Source organism: Etheostoma cragini, chromosome 8, assembly GCF_013103735.1.
Source record: "Etheostoma cragini isolate CJK2018 chromosome 8, CSU_Ecrag_1.0, whole genome shotgun sequence".
Lineage (NCBI taxonomy): Eukaryota > Metazoa > Chordata > Actinopteri > Perciformes > Percidae > Etheostoma > Etheostoma cragini.
The window spans coordinates 7982083-7998804 of record NC_048414.1 but is presented as its reverse complement, the minus strand read 5'-3'; the positions used below and the strand labels follow the sequence as shown (position 1 = coordinate 7998804).

At 39.3% G+C, this 16722-nt stretch overlaps 2 protein-coding genes across 4 annotated transcripts; both read right to left on the bottom strand.

Annotated features, from left to right (window-relative positions):
- Nucleotides 1-134: 134 nt before the first annotated feature.
- Nucleotides 135-9081, bottom strand: sephs1 (selenophosphate synthetase 1). Of its 2 annotated transcripts, none has more exons than XM_034879948.1 (10): nucleotides 8974-9081; nucleotides 6358-6555; nucleotides 6137-6233; nucleotides 5383-5486; nucleotides 5092-5199; nucleotides 4679-4833; nucleotides 4481-4571; nucleotides 4280-4379; nucleotides 3586-3798; nucleotides 135-1523 (listed from the first exon to the last, which is right to left on the bottom strand). In XM_034879948.1, exons 2-10 carry the CDS (start codon nucleotides 6451-6453, stop codon nucleotides 1309-1311), a joined length of 1179 nt encoding a protein of 392 aa, XP_034735839.1. In that variant the 5' UTR covers nucleotides 6454-6555; nucleotides 8974-9081; the 3' UTR covers nucleotides 135-1308. The 2 variants fall into 2 exon arrangements, with proteins under 2 accessions (XP_034735839.1, XP_034735837.1); XM_034879946.1 differs by having other exon boundaries at nucleotides 6358-6480.
- Nucleotides 9082-9915: 834 nt separating this feature from the next.
- On the bottom strand, nucleotides 9916-14728 carry bend7 (BEN domain containing 7). Of its 2 annotated transcripts, none has more exons than XM_034879931.1 (10): nucleotides 14341-14728; nucleotides 13690-13767; nucleotides 13248-13601; nucleotides 12880-12999; nucleotides 12443-12795; nucleotides 11689-11796; nucleotides 11376-11493; nucleotides 11138-11251; nucleotides 10908-10946; nucleotides 9916-10323 (listed from the first exon to the last, which is right to left on the bottom strand). In XM_034879931.1, exons 1-10 carry the CDS (start codon nucleotides 14402-14404, stop codon nucleotides 10265-10267), a joined length of 1407 nt encoding a protein of 468 aa, XP_034735822.1. In that variant the 5' UTR covers nucleotides 14405-14728; the 3' UTR covers nucleotides 9916-10264. The 2 variants fall into 2 exon arrangements, with proteins under 2 accessions (XP_034735822.1, XP_034735823.1); XM_034879932.1 differs by having other exon boundaries at nucleotides 12880-12996.
- Between the last annotated feature and the right edge of the window lie 1994 nt (nucleotides 14729-16722).

Below are 16722 nucleotides of genomic sequence, written 5' to 3'. Positions count from 1 at the left end.
GACTTTTGCCAAATTTAAAATGTAGTCCTACAAATCACTAGAAATGAATTAATCACACAATTTTTCTATTCTTTACATATAAACAACCGTATATTCAAAAATAAAGAATTTGAAATAGGCACAGAAAAACATCATATTATAAGAGAGGTTTATTTTAAGAGGTGGGGTGGAGGTCATATCATGTTCCTGATCTCCATATGAACATTTACATAGGCCTTCCAGATTCATCACTTAGGATAAACAGAAACAATCTGCACTTTATTCAGCTGGAAGCTTCGTAACAGTAAGTCACACTGCTCGCAGCAACATTAAGTGCCAAATGAAATGCACCAGATCATGAAAAAGGCAACAAACTCACTGATTAGAGTACTTGATGTTAACCCAGACTGCTTTTTACATTTTTGCAAACGCTATATACCGTATTACCTTAAATTTGACAACATGTTGGGAACGCAGAAGGTTGAAGGGTCATCTCCTGAGGGGTATGCCCATTTCTTTGTCTTTATGACTTTAAAACAGTTTTTCTCTGACTTCAGGTTAATGCAAAATGAGGCAACATGAATTGTTTATGTAAAAAGAATCTGCAGTTTTATGATCCAAGTAGATCATTTCAGATCGGATTCTGACATTAACAAGAATGCAGCTCCCAAAGAGTGAGCAAAACCAAACTTTCTTCTATTTGAATATTTATTAGTTGAGGTGGGGACAATACAAAAAGTCAAAGTAATAAAAAACAAACCATTCTGGTTGCACTCTGTTTCTTTCAAGGCATCAGTTACAGCAATGAACTAAAACTAGGCTTTATAACTGTACAAAGTGAATGGACAAACAAAAAACACCATCACGCCGTCAGCTTGCTTGATGAGCGCAATTTTAAAAGACCCTAAGAGGCAACAGACACCAGGCTTCTTTAGATTCAAAACGAATCAACAATTATTACATTATTGTCTTCATCATCATAATCATCATCATCATCGTCACTCTCTTATCAGAAGCTGGCTGCCAATCACACACATTTAACATAACAGAATACATCAGACATGAAAGGCAAATGGACTTTAGGTATGCTCTAATTCTTACCAATTTTTATCATGGGGATACTGCAGGTTGAGTCCACTAGGTGATGACATGCCCCTTGGGCCACTGTGTGGGGCTGTTTTTCATGTAGATACACGCCAACCCAGTCTTTTCTGTGTACATACTATGTTGTGTATATGTTTCAAGACTCTAGGATGGTTTTGTAGTTTATGTGTCTAAAAACACTCAGCAGAGCATTGGGCTTCTGGTCTATGATGCCGCAAAGGGGGATTAAGAAGTTGCACCGGGAGTTGGGTTGACATTCTGCGTGGCTGCTTGTGGTGCCACCTCTATGATCCGTGGTTTGTCTATGATGCGAGCAGTGCGGTTTCCTTTCTCTACAATCCCGATGATCCACGCTTGGTGGCCCTCGCCGTATTTTGGGGATTTGATCTCGGCACAGAAGCGGGCAGCCTGCTCCCGAGGCAGACAGATAAGCAGGCCTCCTATAAAGTAAAAGAAGTCAAGTCACAAGGGTCTCAAATTATGTTTTTAATGTGTAGTGATGCTGTTAAGTGCTTATCTCTCTTACTGCTGGATCTAAGTGCTGCCTGTGGTACTGATGTTGATCGCATTATTGTTGTCCTAAGATACAGACCCTGGAGGCATTAAATGGTGCTCCAGTGCAGAGGGTTTCATCCTATCTTTCTGACTGATGGTCTTTTTTGGCATTTTTCCATTTTATGGTAAATGCTCGACTCGGCTCTACCGCGGTGCACAGTGCTCCTTGGACTGTCCTCCTGCCGTGACCTACCTACACATATACAGAACGTCGAAGGTGTGTTGTTTTTGATTCTCGGCATGTGGCTGTTGCCATGGCCAGAAGACAATTTATTTTTTCAAAAGACGCTATAGGCCAAAAAAAAACACTGCGGGATACACTACATAAACACGGCGGGACACCCCTGTTTGTCGCTAGCAATGATAATGCAGTGATTAGTGACAATTCTTTCCGTCCAATCAGTAGTCTGCAGGTTTTAACATCACCTTTTGGTATTGCCTCAGCTCACTCGGAACTTCGACTGAGGTGGTACTAAAAAGTACTTTTTTTGTAATGGAAAACCAAAAAAGGCGAGTAGAGTCGAGCAGGTACCATGTAGTGGGAAAACGCCATTAGAGTTCCTCTTTGTGTCCCTTGGGGCTCAATTCTCAGTCCAGGCTTATTCTCCCTTTACTTGTTTCAACTTGGACATATCATTTCATTTCAAACCAAAACAATTATACAAATTGGGTTTAAAGGATTGGATAAGCATAGTTACAAAAAGATACAAATTACCTTCAGTCAAACTTTAATCTATACTAAGACATAATCTTAGGGTACATTACTGTGACATTTTTGCTTTCTATAATGGCCTCTCTCTATGTTGAGTAAGACAAATCTTGACCCAATTAGACAAACTCTGACTGAACAAATATGTCTGTAAAAATTGCAGTGCACTGTGGTCAGTGGTTCTGGTGTTACACAGTGGTCGGGTAACACCGGTTAGATTACTTGCCCACCGCCCCCAGTGTTGTTTTGTTTTTATAGAAATAAAACCCAATTAGCTTAATTTTGCGTATCAGTGTCCGGGTTCACCGACTAAAACTTGGTTGTAGAATACTATGTGTGTTATCAATGCCTAAGCATAATGTATGGTTCTGCAGAGGCTCCGTGCAGAGTTTTCTTCATATCCTTCCTAAGTGGTCTGGAGTTTATACTTGTGTGTTGGTGTGTGCGTTGATTAGGGGTGCACGATATTGACAAAAGGTGACATTGCCATATCACATTTTGAGATAATATTAATTTAAATATTTTTTTAAACATGTCAAAATAAAAGTCATGGGAAAATGCATCGTAACAATATTCAGAGATTCATTACAATATAGGGCACAGTGAGACTTATGTACGGCTCCGTGGTGCGGCTGGACCACAGGTCGGTCGTGAATGGAAAATATTCAATCAGTCCGACTCCAAACTCTGCTCCAAACGCTACAATTATAAACTGAAAGTGTCTGCTCCTTAAAGCAGCACAGAGTGGCAGGAGTCCCTTAGATAGGAGAGTTTACAAAGAGAAAAGCAAAAGCCCCAAATTGGCAATATTTCAGATTTAAAACAAACACTATTAGGGACCCTGATCATGTTATTGAGGCCATCTGTAAACTGTAAACTTGGGCGGCCGCTGCAGAGCCTGGGACAGCTGCACTGCATGTTACAGATATTGACCGTTGAGGACAAATATATTTCTTGTGAAATGTCCAGGGTAATTGGCAACACCGGTGTTGTTACGAGTTTATTAACCGGTGGGAAATGTTCTTACTGTGGCATCCCTCCAGCTAGGGTGAATGTATCTTAGTTGTTGTGGCCCTCAGAACAATGCATCAGTCTGGCATTTTGTTATTTGTTTTTATTGACCTGCAAAGCATTTGGTCTCACTCTACAAATGTGCCATATACTGTGACCTATACATTCAAAATATACAATGGTTAAGGAAGAAAGAAAACAACAGAGCCATGTATTTACACACACACCTGATGTTTCAGGGCAGGTGCCGTGCATGAGTCCAAACATGTTCCCACAGGCCTTGGAAACGGCGGCCATCTTGGCGAGCACTGGGAGGTTGTGGATCACAAATGACACCTCACTTCGTTGTTGCCGTGCCAACGTCTGAGCATGGCCAAGGATGCCGAACCCTGTGATGTCGGTTGCTGCATGAGCATTGAAGGTGTGCATGAGACCAGCCGCTACGAGCAAAGACAAACGGAGTGAGAGAGAGACACTTAGAAGGGCATTTGGATGATTTGATGGTTGATAAGGGATGTGCACAACTCTGTTTAACCGGTTGAAGACTACTCTGTGGTATAAACATATATTTAATATTCAGTTTGTGCAAATATTCACAAAGGCTGTCACTCATTGTAGGCCAAACATTGTGTGCATCAAAAAACATTCCTTAAATATATTTTGTGTTTAATGCAAGCATGAAGCTGTACTATGCATGTTATTTTTTAGTATTTTAAAGTTTTCCCAGAATTTATTTAGCATATATTTTACATTATAAGCAGAATCTACGTAGCCTGAGGGTGCAACACAGCTAAGCTGCTGCAGAGGTTGCTGATGTAGTTATGCCCAGATTCACATACTAATTAACAAAAAAAATAAAAAAATAAAAAATTCTGTTAAGACTGAAAATCAAGTATGTGCACACATTCATAGAGCTTTTACCTGTCCTGTTGAGCCGAGCCATGTTCATCATGGCTTCATGGTAGGCCAGCTCTACATCCTCCTGGGTTACCACCAGCTTAATCTTGTTCCACTTCTCAGGCTGAGCAATAAAAAAAACATTTACAGAGAACGGCATTGGTGTGTATTCTAAAAACAGAAGTGTCCAAAAAAAATGATTCATGAGTGGGGAGGTGGACTTACAATATCTAGCCACTGGTGTACTGCAACGGCCACTTGTGTTCCAAGTGGCTTGGTCAACACCAACACGTCGCCTGGCACTGCATTGTCTGGCCTGAGAAAAAGCAAACACGGCATCATCATGATTTTTTTACTTATAGCACAATATACAAACAAATTATACACAAGTACGTAAATATGCAGTGTGGAACTAATTCTTACATGATAAACTCGTTGGGTTGGCAGACTGTTGTAGCAACTCCTCCCATCACCACCCAGGGATTGAGCACTGTCTGTCCGCCTGTTACAGATGTGCCTGCCTCCTCTGATGCATCCTTGAATCCCTGGATGATTAGTGGCATGACTTTGTCCCTCTCCTGTGAAGACCCAGGGAATGAATGAATAAATGAATGAATGAATAAATAGATAGATAGAGCAGAGTGGGGAGCAACAAAAAAACTAAAACAATAATAATAATGAATTATTACAAAACATTTCTCTCTAATTACTGTTAAGTAACATGTTTTTAATTTTTTGCTTTTATATTTCTATTATGGGTGTATTTGGTTGTGGTTATTTACAGTTGTTTCCAAACAAGATCCTAAATTACACGCATCAACTGACATGCCTCTTACCTTCTCTGACATTTTGTTGCTGACTCCCAGAAGCATCAACATGTTGTCACACTCTGTTACTCCCATGGCGTACAGGTCACTTAAAACATTGGCACAAGCAATTCTTCCCTAGAAATAAGAAATACTGAAAATTGGTGTGGGTTGGTGTGTAAAGTAAACCTGTGTCACAACTAATAATATAGACAAAGAATTATAACTGTGGCACCCTGCAATTTGTCACATGTACTGAATGTATAATTAATAGGACAATGATGGGTCAAAAGTAATAGCCATAAAAGAGGAGATCCATACCATCATGTAGGGGTCATCCACAATGGGGTAGATATAATCTGTTGTCTGGACGAGAGAAAGGCCTCCGTGTCTGAGAGGGATCACACATGTGTCCATTCCTATGCCTTCAAAACAAAAGAGCACTGTCTGTGATATTTTGAAGAGTTTCATGCTATGGTACTGTACAAATTCGTAAAGCCGCAGTGCGTAGAAACTAAAATATGCCACAATTTGAAGAAGAGTGAGATCTCTTCCTTCAGCTCTGTGTTGCATGTATGCATGCGCACAACAGCCAACAGGAACTCTGAAATAACCTGTCATCGGCCAAAGTCTCCCGTCACGGGCTAGATTTTCTAAAGCCTGAAAATAGAGTCAAGGGAAGATGCAGAAGGATAGTTTTCTCTCAGAGCACTTGAATTACAATATGCGGAAATATTATTATTAAATGTTTGCCAACATGTTGCCTACTATAGATTTAACTACAGAGCGGATCTTCAGATATCTCCAGACCCATTCTGAATTAAGTATTGTGGCGCTGCGGAGACCAGGCCTACAAAATCCTATCCTCCAGACTAAAGAAAAAAACTATGTTCGGTAAAGATTCTTGCAAAAATCACACTGTAATCATTTTAATACTTTTCAACGGAAATGAGAATAATGATACAAAAAAGGTAATTTCCTTCCAAAATCGTGAATCAGTTTACGGCATATCATTGTTAAGCACTTTGTAACATATTTTTTATTATAGTGCTGTATATGTGAAGATCTTAACTACCTAATCGGGGCATAACAGCCCCCAGGAACTGTTCATCCTCTTGATAGTGGTTCTCCTGAAGGGTTTCTAGCAGCTTCTGTAACACATCTTGGGGCACCTGTAACCAAAGACAATAACCACCATTATCATTTTTACGTCCTATTTCTTATCTGGCAGAATATGTATTAATTTGTATAGTTATACACAAACAATAATGCATCCAAGGCAGAAGGAAAGCCAACCTTGCAGCCTGTGCCCTTGAGCTCAGCAAAGCGTGTGAGTCTGAAGTTCTTGTCCAGCTCATAGCTTTCGGGGTTAAAGGATTCCCTCACGGACATGTCTGAAGAAACTCTGGGTCTTCACCACTAGGACCACATCAGTGACCAGGACAGAACAACAAAATTGGTGATTGGAAAAACTGCTTTGGATGTCCCAAGGGGCTAAAAGAAAAAGTTGTTAATTGCATATACTTTAAATAATAAAAGAAGCCTCAGTTCATTCACAGCACTGCAATGCCATTTCAGATAATCCATAAATGTGCTCCTTTGTGCATCATTTCAAGTGAATCATGACAAAATACAAGTGAGCTTCTATACAATGTGAAGCAACAACACTGCAATGAATCCCGCTTTTATGTTTTTTATCATAGTATTTTTTAAGACTGTGTCAGAGAACTCTGTTCTGTTGTCTTTAGGGTTCCAACTAACAAGTATTTAAATAGTCAATAATTGTTTACCCTATAAAATTCAGAACAAACAGTGAAAAAAGATGGCCTGACGTCATCATACTGAGATTCTAGGCAGAATATGAGTCTGTTACTGCTCCATTGGGCGGAGATTATGGGGCGCATTTCAACCGAACCAGGAAAGAAAATGCCTCTGCACTCACTTGGATAGACCTACAACCAATCAGAGCAATGGAGTATGTGATGTATGTTGAACTTTTGCTGAATCCTGTAGAAGGAACGGAATCTACACATCTCAGTTCTCTAGCGGCAGCCGTCTTTGTTGTAAACAAATTCAACCCCATTCTGACAGTTTGATTGGTCCGAACAGTTCTGGTTCGAACAAAGTTGCTCCACAACGGATCAAGTCCAGACCGAACTTTGGGACCTCAAATGTTGTGAGTGGTTCTAATTTCGGCCGGTATCCAGGCTACAAAAAAGCCAGTTTAAATTTCATAAAAGCCCAAGAGAACACTTTTAAATGTTTTCTTGAGTTGTCTGATCAACAGACCAAAACCTAACAGCAAATCCTCACAATCGATTGATTTACTAATCGTATCAGAGAGCACCACACACACACACACACACACACACACACACACACACACACACACACACACACACACACACACACACACACACACACACACACACACACACACACACGGACTTACATTAACACCTGGTCCCTTTATCACTTTAACACTGGACTCAACAATGACACCTTAATGATAATTTATGGTCTGTTTTGCCTTTATTTGACGAATGTTCTTATTGTTATTGTTTTATACTGTCTTTTTATCTTTTTTTTTGTTAAAACTGCTGCTGGAATTTTTTAATTTCCTAAACCAACGTTTAATATAGACAAGTAACAATGTTTTGTTTCAGAAATATTAGGTTACACCTAACCAAAGCAACCCAACACCAGATGTTACAGCTACAAACACGACCAGAATTAAATCAGCACCTCTCTCAACATCAAATGATAATTTCATGTGTAGTATTTTTGGAGGTCTATGGTACTGGACTGCATTCAATTATCCAGATATATGCATGTTTGGGGACAACTATATTGATAATGTACAAATTAGGAAAAAAGTGCAATTTTATTTCCAGCCACATTACATTTGTATTAAATTCTGTCAGTTTAGTAAGAAACTTAATGTTGGTGGGGGTTACTAGAGTCTTACGTGCACAATAATCAACGGTTATAATTTAAAAGGCATTCAAGACTCTTTTAAATAACCTCACTCTGTGCCACACACCCACGGCAACATCCAACTTTACAATGAGCTGGTAGTAACGTTATCATTTTACCGACTCTCACATTTTCAGAATAACACATGAATGACCCGCGATAACATGAAAATGGGAAACACTTGGCCAGCTGATGTCTGAAGCCAGACGAGTTATTGGTTACTTATGCACCGGTTTGTTGTTTAACTGCTAAACTTAAACTTAACTGCCTCGGTTAGTCCAGAGTGGGAGTGTTCAAGAGACAAAATGCTGCGAAGTTCATTCAACCCTGAGGTATCAGCTAACAATATCAGTGCTGCCCAGACGTAAACTATTCGGTGTAATGTAAACATTATAAACTACTGGGCGCTCAATTGTAAGACACATAAGCTAATAGGGACATCTACATCTTGTACACGTTTGTTTGTTTGTTTGTTTGTTTTGCTAGAAATGCAGTTTCAGTTTTCATGCTAGCTCTCGCTTGCAAACGCTGATCAATGCATGGGTTGAAGCCGCTCCGTGCAACAAAGAACTCAGTGTGCCAGCTGCAGTACATTTAAAAACACACACGTACAGGCTACTGCCCAAATGTGATGCACAGTTATAAAAACATAGTAACAGCTCGTTGCACATCTAAGTTAAAAAGTTGCGGTAGAGCGCCGAATAAAAATGTCGGCGGCGGAAAAAATTAACCCTTTCCTGTCTCTCGCCATGCGATGTGTGCAACATCAGAGTTCGTATCAATAAAACAGCACTAAACATGCTACTTGTGCAAAGTTTGTAATGATATGGTACAACATAAGTGTTTACAATTGCCGTAAATACGATTTTAGGACCAAAGCGGAGTTATATTCTTGCAACATTTCCCCTTTAATTGCTGTGTCCAGTTTATTCTTACCAGCTTCACGTTAGCGGTGAATCCCAACAGAAGAGCGGGGACAGCACCAGAATGCATTGGGGCTAGAATCGAGCGTCCTCCGAGAATGCCTGACGAAAAGTCACACATATTTGTCTTCTAACTCAGAACTAGATGACAAAAAAAATCGCTATCTCGTGTAATTGAAAGTATTTCAATGAATATAGGAATCCGACCACGATTTTTCTTCATCAAATAATATATGGTTTTCAATACAAAGAGGAAACTCACGAGATCTCAAAGGGTCCTCTGCCTGTACAGTGGAGGCTTTAACATCCCCTTTAATGAGCTGTAGAGTCTGGCAACAAAATCTCTTCAATGGAGTGTACCTTTAATTTACTGTTTTCCCTCCAATTGCACCTACAGCATAACATTGCATGGCTGTGAGTAGTATAGATACTCAACAATGGCCGTGCATCATGGACTTATCTTTCAAATTACGTTTATGTTGCATCAAATGTTTTGCAAACGTTTTTTTCTTTTTTACATTAGAACAAAACGTTCATGTTTGTCTTTTTCGAATTCTTTTTGTTGTAAATTTAGCTTATCGAGCATGAAAAACGACACAGTCAAAATGGCCAGGAAACGATATTTAATGTTGGAAATTATTCATTTCATTTGCACAGTGAGCAAAAACTAAGGGAAATGTAATTCTATCACAATATTAACAACAACAGCACAGAAATGCATTGCCAAGAGATTCTAATAATAAACAGAAAAAAATATTCATAGAATAATGTAGTTTATATTTTCAGCCAGTTGAAGCCTTTTTAATTTGCAAAGTTGGCAGAAAAATACATAAGATATTTACATTTAGATGTAATGTTTGTAATTACAATAAGGTTGATGCTGTACTGCACATTACACTCAGTGAAGTACTGTCATTTAAAAGGCACAATCCACAATGGAAAACCTCCTAAAACTAGGCAAGTTAAAGCGGTAGCTTATAATGTAAACAGTAAGTCAATTCTAAACCTGAAAATAATCTGACGTTTTTTAACCACTGTATAGTTCAATCACTATTGGCATTCAGTTGCAAATCCAAGTAGGCTATCAGTCCAATAAAAGGTCTCAAGAACCACAAAAGATGAAGCATCTAGTAGGTGAAATAGGCTTGTTCTCCATTTGGTCCTATTGTTTGTTTCTCTTTACATCCATAACACAGAGCAGATTACAGCTGCAAAAGAAATATCTAAAGTGGCAAAATGCATCAAATTAGAGTAAAGAAGACAACCAACAAATACACTGTAAGGCCATTGTGGCAACCCTTGAATCAACCAGTCATGTTCACCACCGTCCCCTCCACACGGACAGGCCTGTTATAGTCGCAGCCTGTAAAGTTAGTAAGAAAGAAGTAAGTTAAAATCTAAAATATCACTACCATAACAGCCTCAGAGAATTTGTGTTTTAAAACCACTGCATTCACACATTTGGAAAATTGTGTATGGGTCTCATATTCTTCATTAGGAAGAAAACACTGAATTGTTATTTTGGCAGCAATGGAAATAAGAGAGGTGAAAGAGGAGATAAGGTGCATGGTGTGAGGATAATTAGCTGACATTTTGGGAAGCTGTGAGAGAATGTCAAATGTCACAGCAACAGCATGACAAAGGCTTATGAACCAATGAGTGAGCCAGCCACAGCAAATTGTGGGTGTGTGAGAGGTAAAGACATGGTTGGCTCAAAGCGAATGGGGTGGGGTTGCGTGTGTGTTTGTGTGTGAGTGTGTGTGTGTGGGGGGGGTGCTGATGGAAAGCTATTGTGAGTTTGTTTACTAATATAAGACAATGAACTGAAAAAATTGTGTAGGATTATTTGTGTGTGTGTGTTAGTGTGTGTGTGGGTGTGTGTGTGTGTGTATGTGTGTGTAAATGGGTGTTGCTGTCTGCCTGAACATTTTAATATGATGTTCATACTTGTGGAAGGTCCATTTAAGACTTCTGCTTCTGCAGCATCTAAGGAGTCAAGGGAAGATAAAAGTTTTACTGACACATTCACAGGGGCCTCCTTTTGACAGGTAACGCCTTAATGCTAAGTTAACTTCCTTTGACCATGCTCACATGATAAAACCGGATACTACATAAAACGTATACTGTATACGCTACTTCAGTAATAAATAGAGGGAAAACATGTTCTATAGCAGCACCTCTTTTCAGCCTCCTTCTGGCAAGTTTGATCTGATCTTGAAGGATCTGGACCCAGTCTCGTGGTCCGGGCAACTTCTCTATTCGGTTTTCAGTGCAGTATTTCTCTGTAAACACTTGACACAGTACAATTACACAATTGACAAAATTACATTGACATTAATGGAACATTATTGTTCCATTAATGTCATTATTGTTGCACTCTGGTAGAAAAAACTGATTAAGTCTTTTATATCTTACCTTTAATGGCACCCACAATGTTCTGGTCCAAGCCTTTACGGTTATCATTGAGCCCTCTCTTCCTTTTACCATTTGGCAATGAGTTAGCCAGCGTAGCATCGTCAAAGAACGCACAAACCTAAACAAACAGTAGCTCCATGTTGAAACATTGTTGAGCCTTTTGTGAATGTATATACTGTAGCTTATTTTGAATGTTGGTTATAAGTATGTTTTTTTTTAAATGAAATGTAAGTAACAACTGATGCCACATGACTGCAAAGTTAACCACAATCTAAGGGCTAAACAATTTGGTCTTAAAAACATTGATCCGCACCAGTTTCCGAAACAGCAGGCTGCCAGAGCGTGTATAGTTGACCAGAATGGAGTCTAGCTGAGCCTTTGAGATATACACGTCATGATCCTCTGCAAGACGCACCTCAGACTGAAAAAGAATCAAATAACACATACTTTGAATTATTGTGGGAAATGGGAAATAAAAGCATTACAAGATCTATTCAGTTTTTTACAAAGGAAAAAGAGAGAACACACAATTTCTTTCTACAGAAGGCACTGTCATGACGTTGTGGGTGTCACTGGAAAATAAAGCACGAGGATGATTGTCCAAAACTACATCTCATACCTCAAACCTTCCCAAAATTAGGATTTTGAGATCCAAAGTGGTCTGACCAAAAGGTCCCCCTTAGCAACAAAGCAATGCTTTTAATATCAGCACATGGAGTTAATAGATTTTAAATTTCTTAAATGGAGACAAACATGCTAAAGAGAGAACATTTTTATAACAGAAATACAAACAACCTTTTTAGTTCTGTATTTGTATTTAAAAAAAATCTGAATGAAAATGAAGGCAGCGTTATGTAATTGGATAAATTCAACACATCTATTTCCACCTGCCAATTCTATGACTTTTTCAAATGTGTTAGGTTAAGATAAACAGAGAAGAGAAACAAGAGAAACAATATCAATTTTTTTTCTCTGTGTAAATCCAGTACACAAATTAAAGCTACCAATTAAGCACAGAAAAACACACATGGGCATTTATGTGCATTATACACTAACGTGCAGATTACCTCTAACGAATGAGGTCCCCTCAGCTGGTTCAGAACAGGATTGTGTCTGTTGTTGACAGTTACTGGATTTTTCTGACTTGGCAGCACAGAAACCTCAGAGCCAACAGGGTGAGTTTGGGGTGTAGATAAGCCATGTTCTTTCTCACATTCCTCACTCTTTTCCGATTCTGCAGGTGCAGCTAATGTTGTTGATGCCTCTGGAGGGGCAAGAGCAGCTCTTCTAGTACTTGACACAGTCAGTGGTGCCGCTTTATAGATCGGCCTCCTCTTGCGTGGCCTACAGCGAGGAGCGGGGCCTGGACCAAGACGAGGTTGGCATGGTGATGCCGCCTGTTCTTGTCTTTCCAAGGATGCTAGTAAAAGCAGTAACGTGTCATTTTATTAATTAATAAAACTCACATTCTCACAGTGTGTGAGTGTTTGTGTTAACTACTGACCTTTTTGAGTTTGCATCAGCCTCCTCATGGCACGCAGTTCCTGCAAAATAGCGTACAAGGTTCCCTTACAGTTACACATACAGCACGGGGCTTCTGGCGCAGTAGGAGGGGCTGCATCTGCTGGAAAGTCCGTAGCATGTTGGTTAGGGATCGTCTACTTAAAAATGCAAACAAACATGCAAGTGTGTATATGTGCATGAGGGATTGACTGGCTAAATGGATAAAAGTGTCTGCTGTACTTACACACAAATACCTGTGCATAACTGTACATTATAAAGCTTGTCTGGTGTTCAGCATTCTATCAGCATCCTTTAGGAAATTAAATGTCTGTTGGTTTTCACTTCTTTAAACCTGCTTTGATACCATACCGTTAGATTTGTTCACTTTGATCATGTCCTTGCTATTGATGAGGATCCTCTGGGCTTTGGAGCGGGTGCTGTACTGTCCACAGCCTGGACCGTTGACAGTGGGGCTGGACATGGATGAAAGTGAAGGCCCTGGATCCCCTGCAGAGTTCCAGCTGATGCTCTGGTGGTCCTCTGATACAAGACGTGAAGGTGCAGGCTGATGTACCCAGGTCAGATGCCTTTCCTGGGACTCCTTTGTTGAGTTGTCCTGCTCTGTCACCACACGTTGATATACCCTGCTGGTCTTATCACTCAGAAGCCTCATCATTCCTGTGATTTGCCTCTTGATCTCCACGCCTTCATCCCCTAACCACACTACGTTCAGAGATAGAGAAAGAAAACATCTAATTAGTGTGATCTGCCATGCTGTATCATAGAAATGAATCCTTACATTGTCACATACCCTCAGGCACAGAAGCATCCATAGGCTCTCCATTGATACCTTTGCAGTTGGAGTTCATCATATGTGAAGGCGCAAAATCTACAAGAGAAACAGCAAGGTTTTGTTGTGAAATAGTTGCAGTATTGCTGTTATAAAATTAAAATGAATGTATTACTTTTAAAACAGTCCTTTGTGATAGAAGGATGAGGATCTTTTTTCACTGCAATTAGCTTGTGCAGGCTGATGGGGAACTGTGATGTCAGCCAAAGCACAGCACCCCCTCCCATCCCATGCACAAACCACCACCTGTAGGTGGTATGAAGAAGTGTTGCCAAGAGAGGTGGCCTGGAGCGTATAGCTTCAGCAGGAAGTGAACAATTTAAGCTATATGTTAAGACTGCGCAACATGTTTTCATATTTTGGACTAGAACAGCCTACTATAAACTGTATAGGCTATTCTTGAATCTGTTTTGAGAATGATGTCCATGAAGGTTTTTACATGTAAGACTTAAATCATTAGAGTTAGCTGTTCTAACCGAGACATTTAGACTACGGGCATTGTCGTGGCCATCGCTTTTGTTTACAGAGTCGTCTGTGGTGGCACACAGCGCCAGACAAACAGACAGACAGACGCGCGTCTTGCGCGGTCCTTACATTCATTCAGCAGCCTACCTTCATCCGTGACCAGTTTAAAGCTCTGTGACTTCCTTCTCCTCTTCCTTTCCCCAAACTCCATCTTCAGGAGGAATATAGTCTACAGTAAGTCGTGCAGTCGAAAATCGCTCTTCAAAAAGACAAAATCAGATAGACTCAGCGGAATCACTCTCCGTCTGCCTTATTAATCAGTTACATTTTCCCCAGGCTGCGCTACAGATCCTGTCATCAGGACATTTTCGCCGTGTTGAGCTTAAATGGACCTGGTAAATGCTATTATAGGATTTGATTCCCGTTCCCAACAAGGATGCTGTTTCTTCCCTTTCGTCATGTAAATAAATTAATGACTTTAATATTAAAAATTCGTCACATATCCCTTTGCGCCACCTGATGGTATGTTCTCATCTAAAAAGGTCGAGGCACACATTTGCCACTGTGTTGTACAATGGACTGAACAAAATCAGAACAAAACTTTCACCCCATTCTCAAATTATTGACAACATTGAATAGCATATTGTTATAAGTCAGTATTAATGAAGTGAGTCATTTCACATAAAAGTAGCATAGGCCTACATATATTTAATGACCACCTCTGTCTGAAACTCTTTGGTGAGTTGGTTTTTCAATTAATGTTACATTTATTAGACATGATGACAGACCGGGTTTGACTGGTATTTATAGTGTGTATAAATTCTGAGTCACAGAAAGTAGGAGCTATAGTGACAAATGCAAGCCAGTTACTGTAAGTTGATGTTACTTTTTCCATCACTTCCTCAATTCTCTATTCTCATACGATTTCCACAAGGTCCATTCATTTTCCATCCCCGTTCTCGCACAGCCTGTTTTGTACCATTTTGTAGCCTACCAGCTTGTAGGCTACCCTATGTTTGCATTGAAAGAAGTGGAGCATCAGAACTCTGTAATTTAATTTCCGTTAACTTTTAGAATATGCACCAACATATACTTATATAATATATAAATTCAGTTTGGACAAACTTAAACATGTTCTGAGAATATAACCTAATTCAAACACTGCGTTGGCATAATAAGGGCATGCCAAAGTCTATTGACTTTATTAAGATGCAGGCTATTTTTTTAAAATGATTTTATTTGTTCGTGTCCAAATGCAACGAAAAAATATGTAGCCTAATGAACACGTACTATCTATTTACTTAAACAAGTCTATTGTGTTTCAATAATTTAACCACTTACAAAATGAGCATTATTACCCTGGACTTGAATTTCAATAACCATACTCGAGGTGTATAGGCTTCCTCTTAGAAAAAAGTGTTTTTCAGTAGCCTATTAGTTGCCATCAACACATTATATTTAATTATAAACATGTATGAGAACCAAAATACTATTTTTATTTACTGGTGCCTAACATAACAACACAACCCATAATAATTGTGTTGTTTCAGGCTATGCTCAGAGTGATAGTCTTGAAATAATAAGCTTTGATGGTGGTATCTACACTAAACTCTCTAAAAAGCCTAATACTTAAAACACTGACTTAATGGTCAGTGAACCAAAGTTACTTTGAATTTTTACATTTCTAGCTTGAAACATAATCATCAAACAAAGTCACTCATTTGGGGCTCTTACAATGAAACTCAGTCGTGGTCGGTTTAAGTTAATTTGGGAGAGTCTAATGCTAGAAACTATCGTAAAATACAGAAGAATGTGACCGGTAAAAGGGTTACTTTGCTGAGATTACACAGAAGGAAAGAAGTGGTCTATACCAGACTTAGATTAGGTCACACAGGATTAAATGCTATCTTGCAAATAGTATGGAATAGTAATGTCTTATGCATACATTGTCAAGACAAAGAAGATGTAAAACAAACAACAAACAACTTTTTGTGTGTGATAACTATGTTGACAGCGGAAAATGGAAGGAGACAACTCAATACATACTTGAATACAAGGGCGAAGCCAAGAGAGAGACTTGAAGCTTTATTTGTTTTTCTTAATAATACTGCTTTAATGCAAAGTATATAGTTGGTTTTATTTTTAGTTTGTTTGTTTGTTTTGACTTAATTTAGGCCTTGATTCTATGAAGTTCATGGTATTACATACTCCTGTACAGTTGGTGGCGGTATAATACAACAGTAGTCTATGAAATAGAAGAAGAAGAAGAAGAAGAAGAAGACGACGACGACGACGAAGAAGAAGAAGACGACGACGACGAAGACGAAGAAGAAGAAGAAGAAAAAGAAGAAGAAAATATAAAATAAAAATAAAAGTGTCAACCTTTGGTAGCTAGAAGTGATGGCAGTCTGACACTGCAGCTTCGTTACGTGCTTCAAACCATTAACTACAATTTCATTTGAACCACTGCTCCGAAGGTTGCTTTGGCACGGAGAAAATCGTGTGGCGTTCGACGTCCGAAGCAGCCAC

Coding starts and splice junctions, on each gene's coding strand:
- sephs1 (XM_034879948.1), bottom strand. CDS start 6,453: ATGTCCGTGAGGGAATCCTTTAACCCCGAAAGCTATGAGCTGGACAAG. Junction 4,572..4,678: donor CAACCCAACGAGTTTATCAT/GTAAGAATTAGT, acceptor GCTTTTTCTCAG/GCCAGACAATGCAGTGCCAG. Junction 1,524..3,585: donor CACCTGCCCTGAAACATCAG/GTGTGTGTGTAA, acceptor TTTACTTTATAG/GAGGCCTGCTTATCTGTCTG.
- bend7 (XM_034879931.1), bottom strand. CDS start 14,404: ATGGAGTTTGGGGAAAGGAAGAGGAGAAGGAAGTCACAGAGCTTTAAA. Junction 13,602..13,689: donor GGATGCTTCTGTGCCTGAGG/GTATGTGACAAT, acceptor CTCTGAACGTAG/TGTGGTTAGGGGATGAAGGC. Junction 10,324..10,907: donor CTTAAATGGACCTTCCACAA/GTATGAACATCA, acceptor CTAACTTTACAG/GCTGCGACTATAACAGGCCT.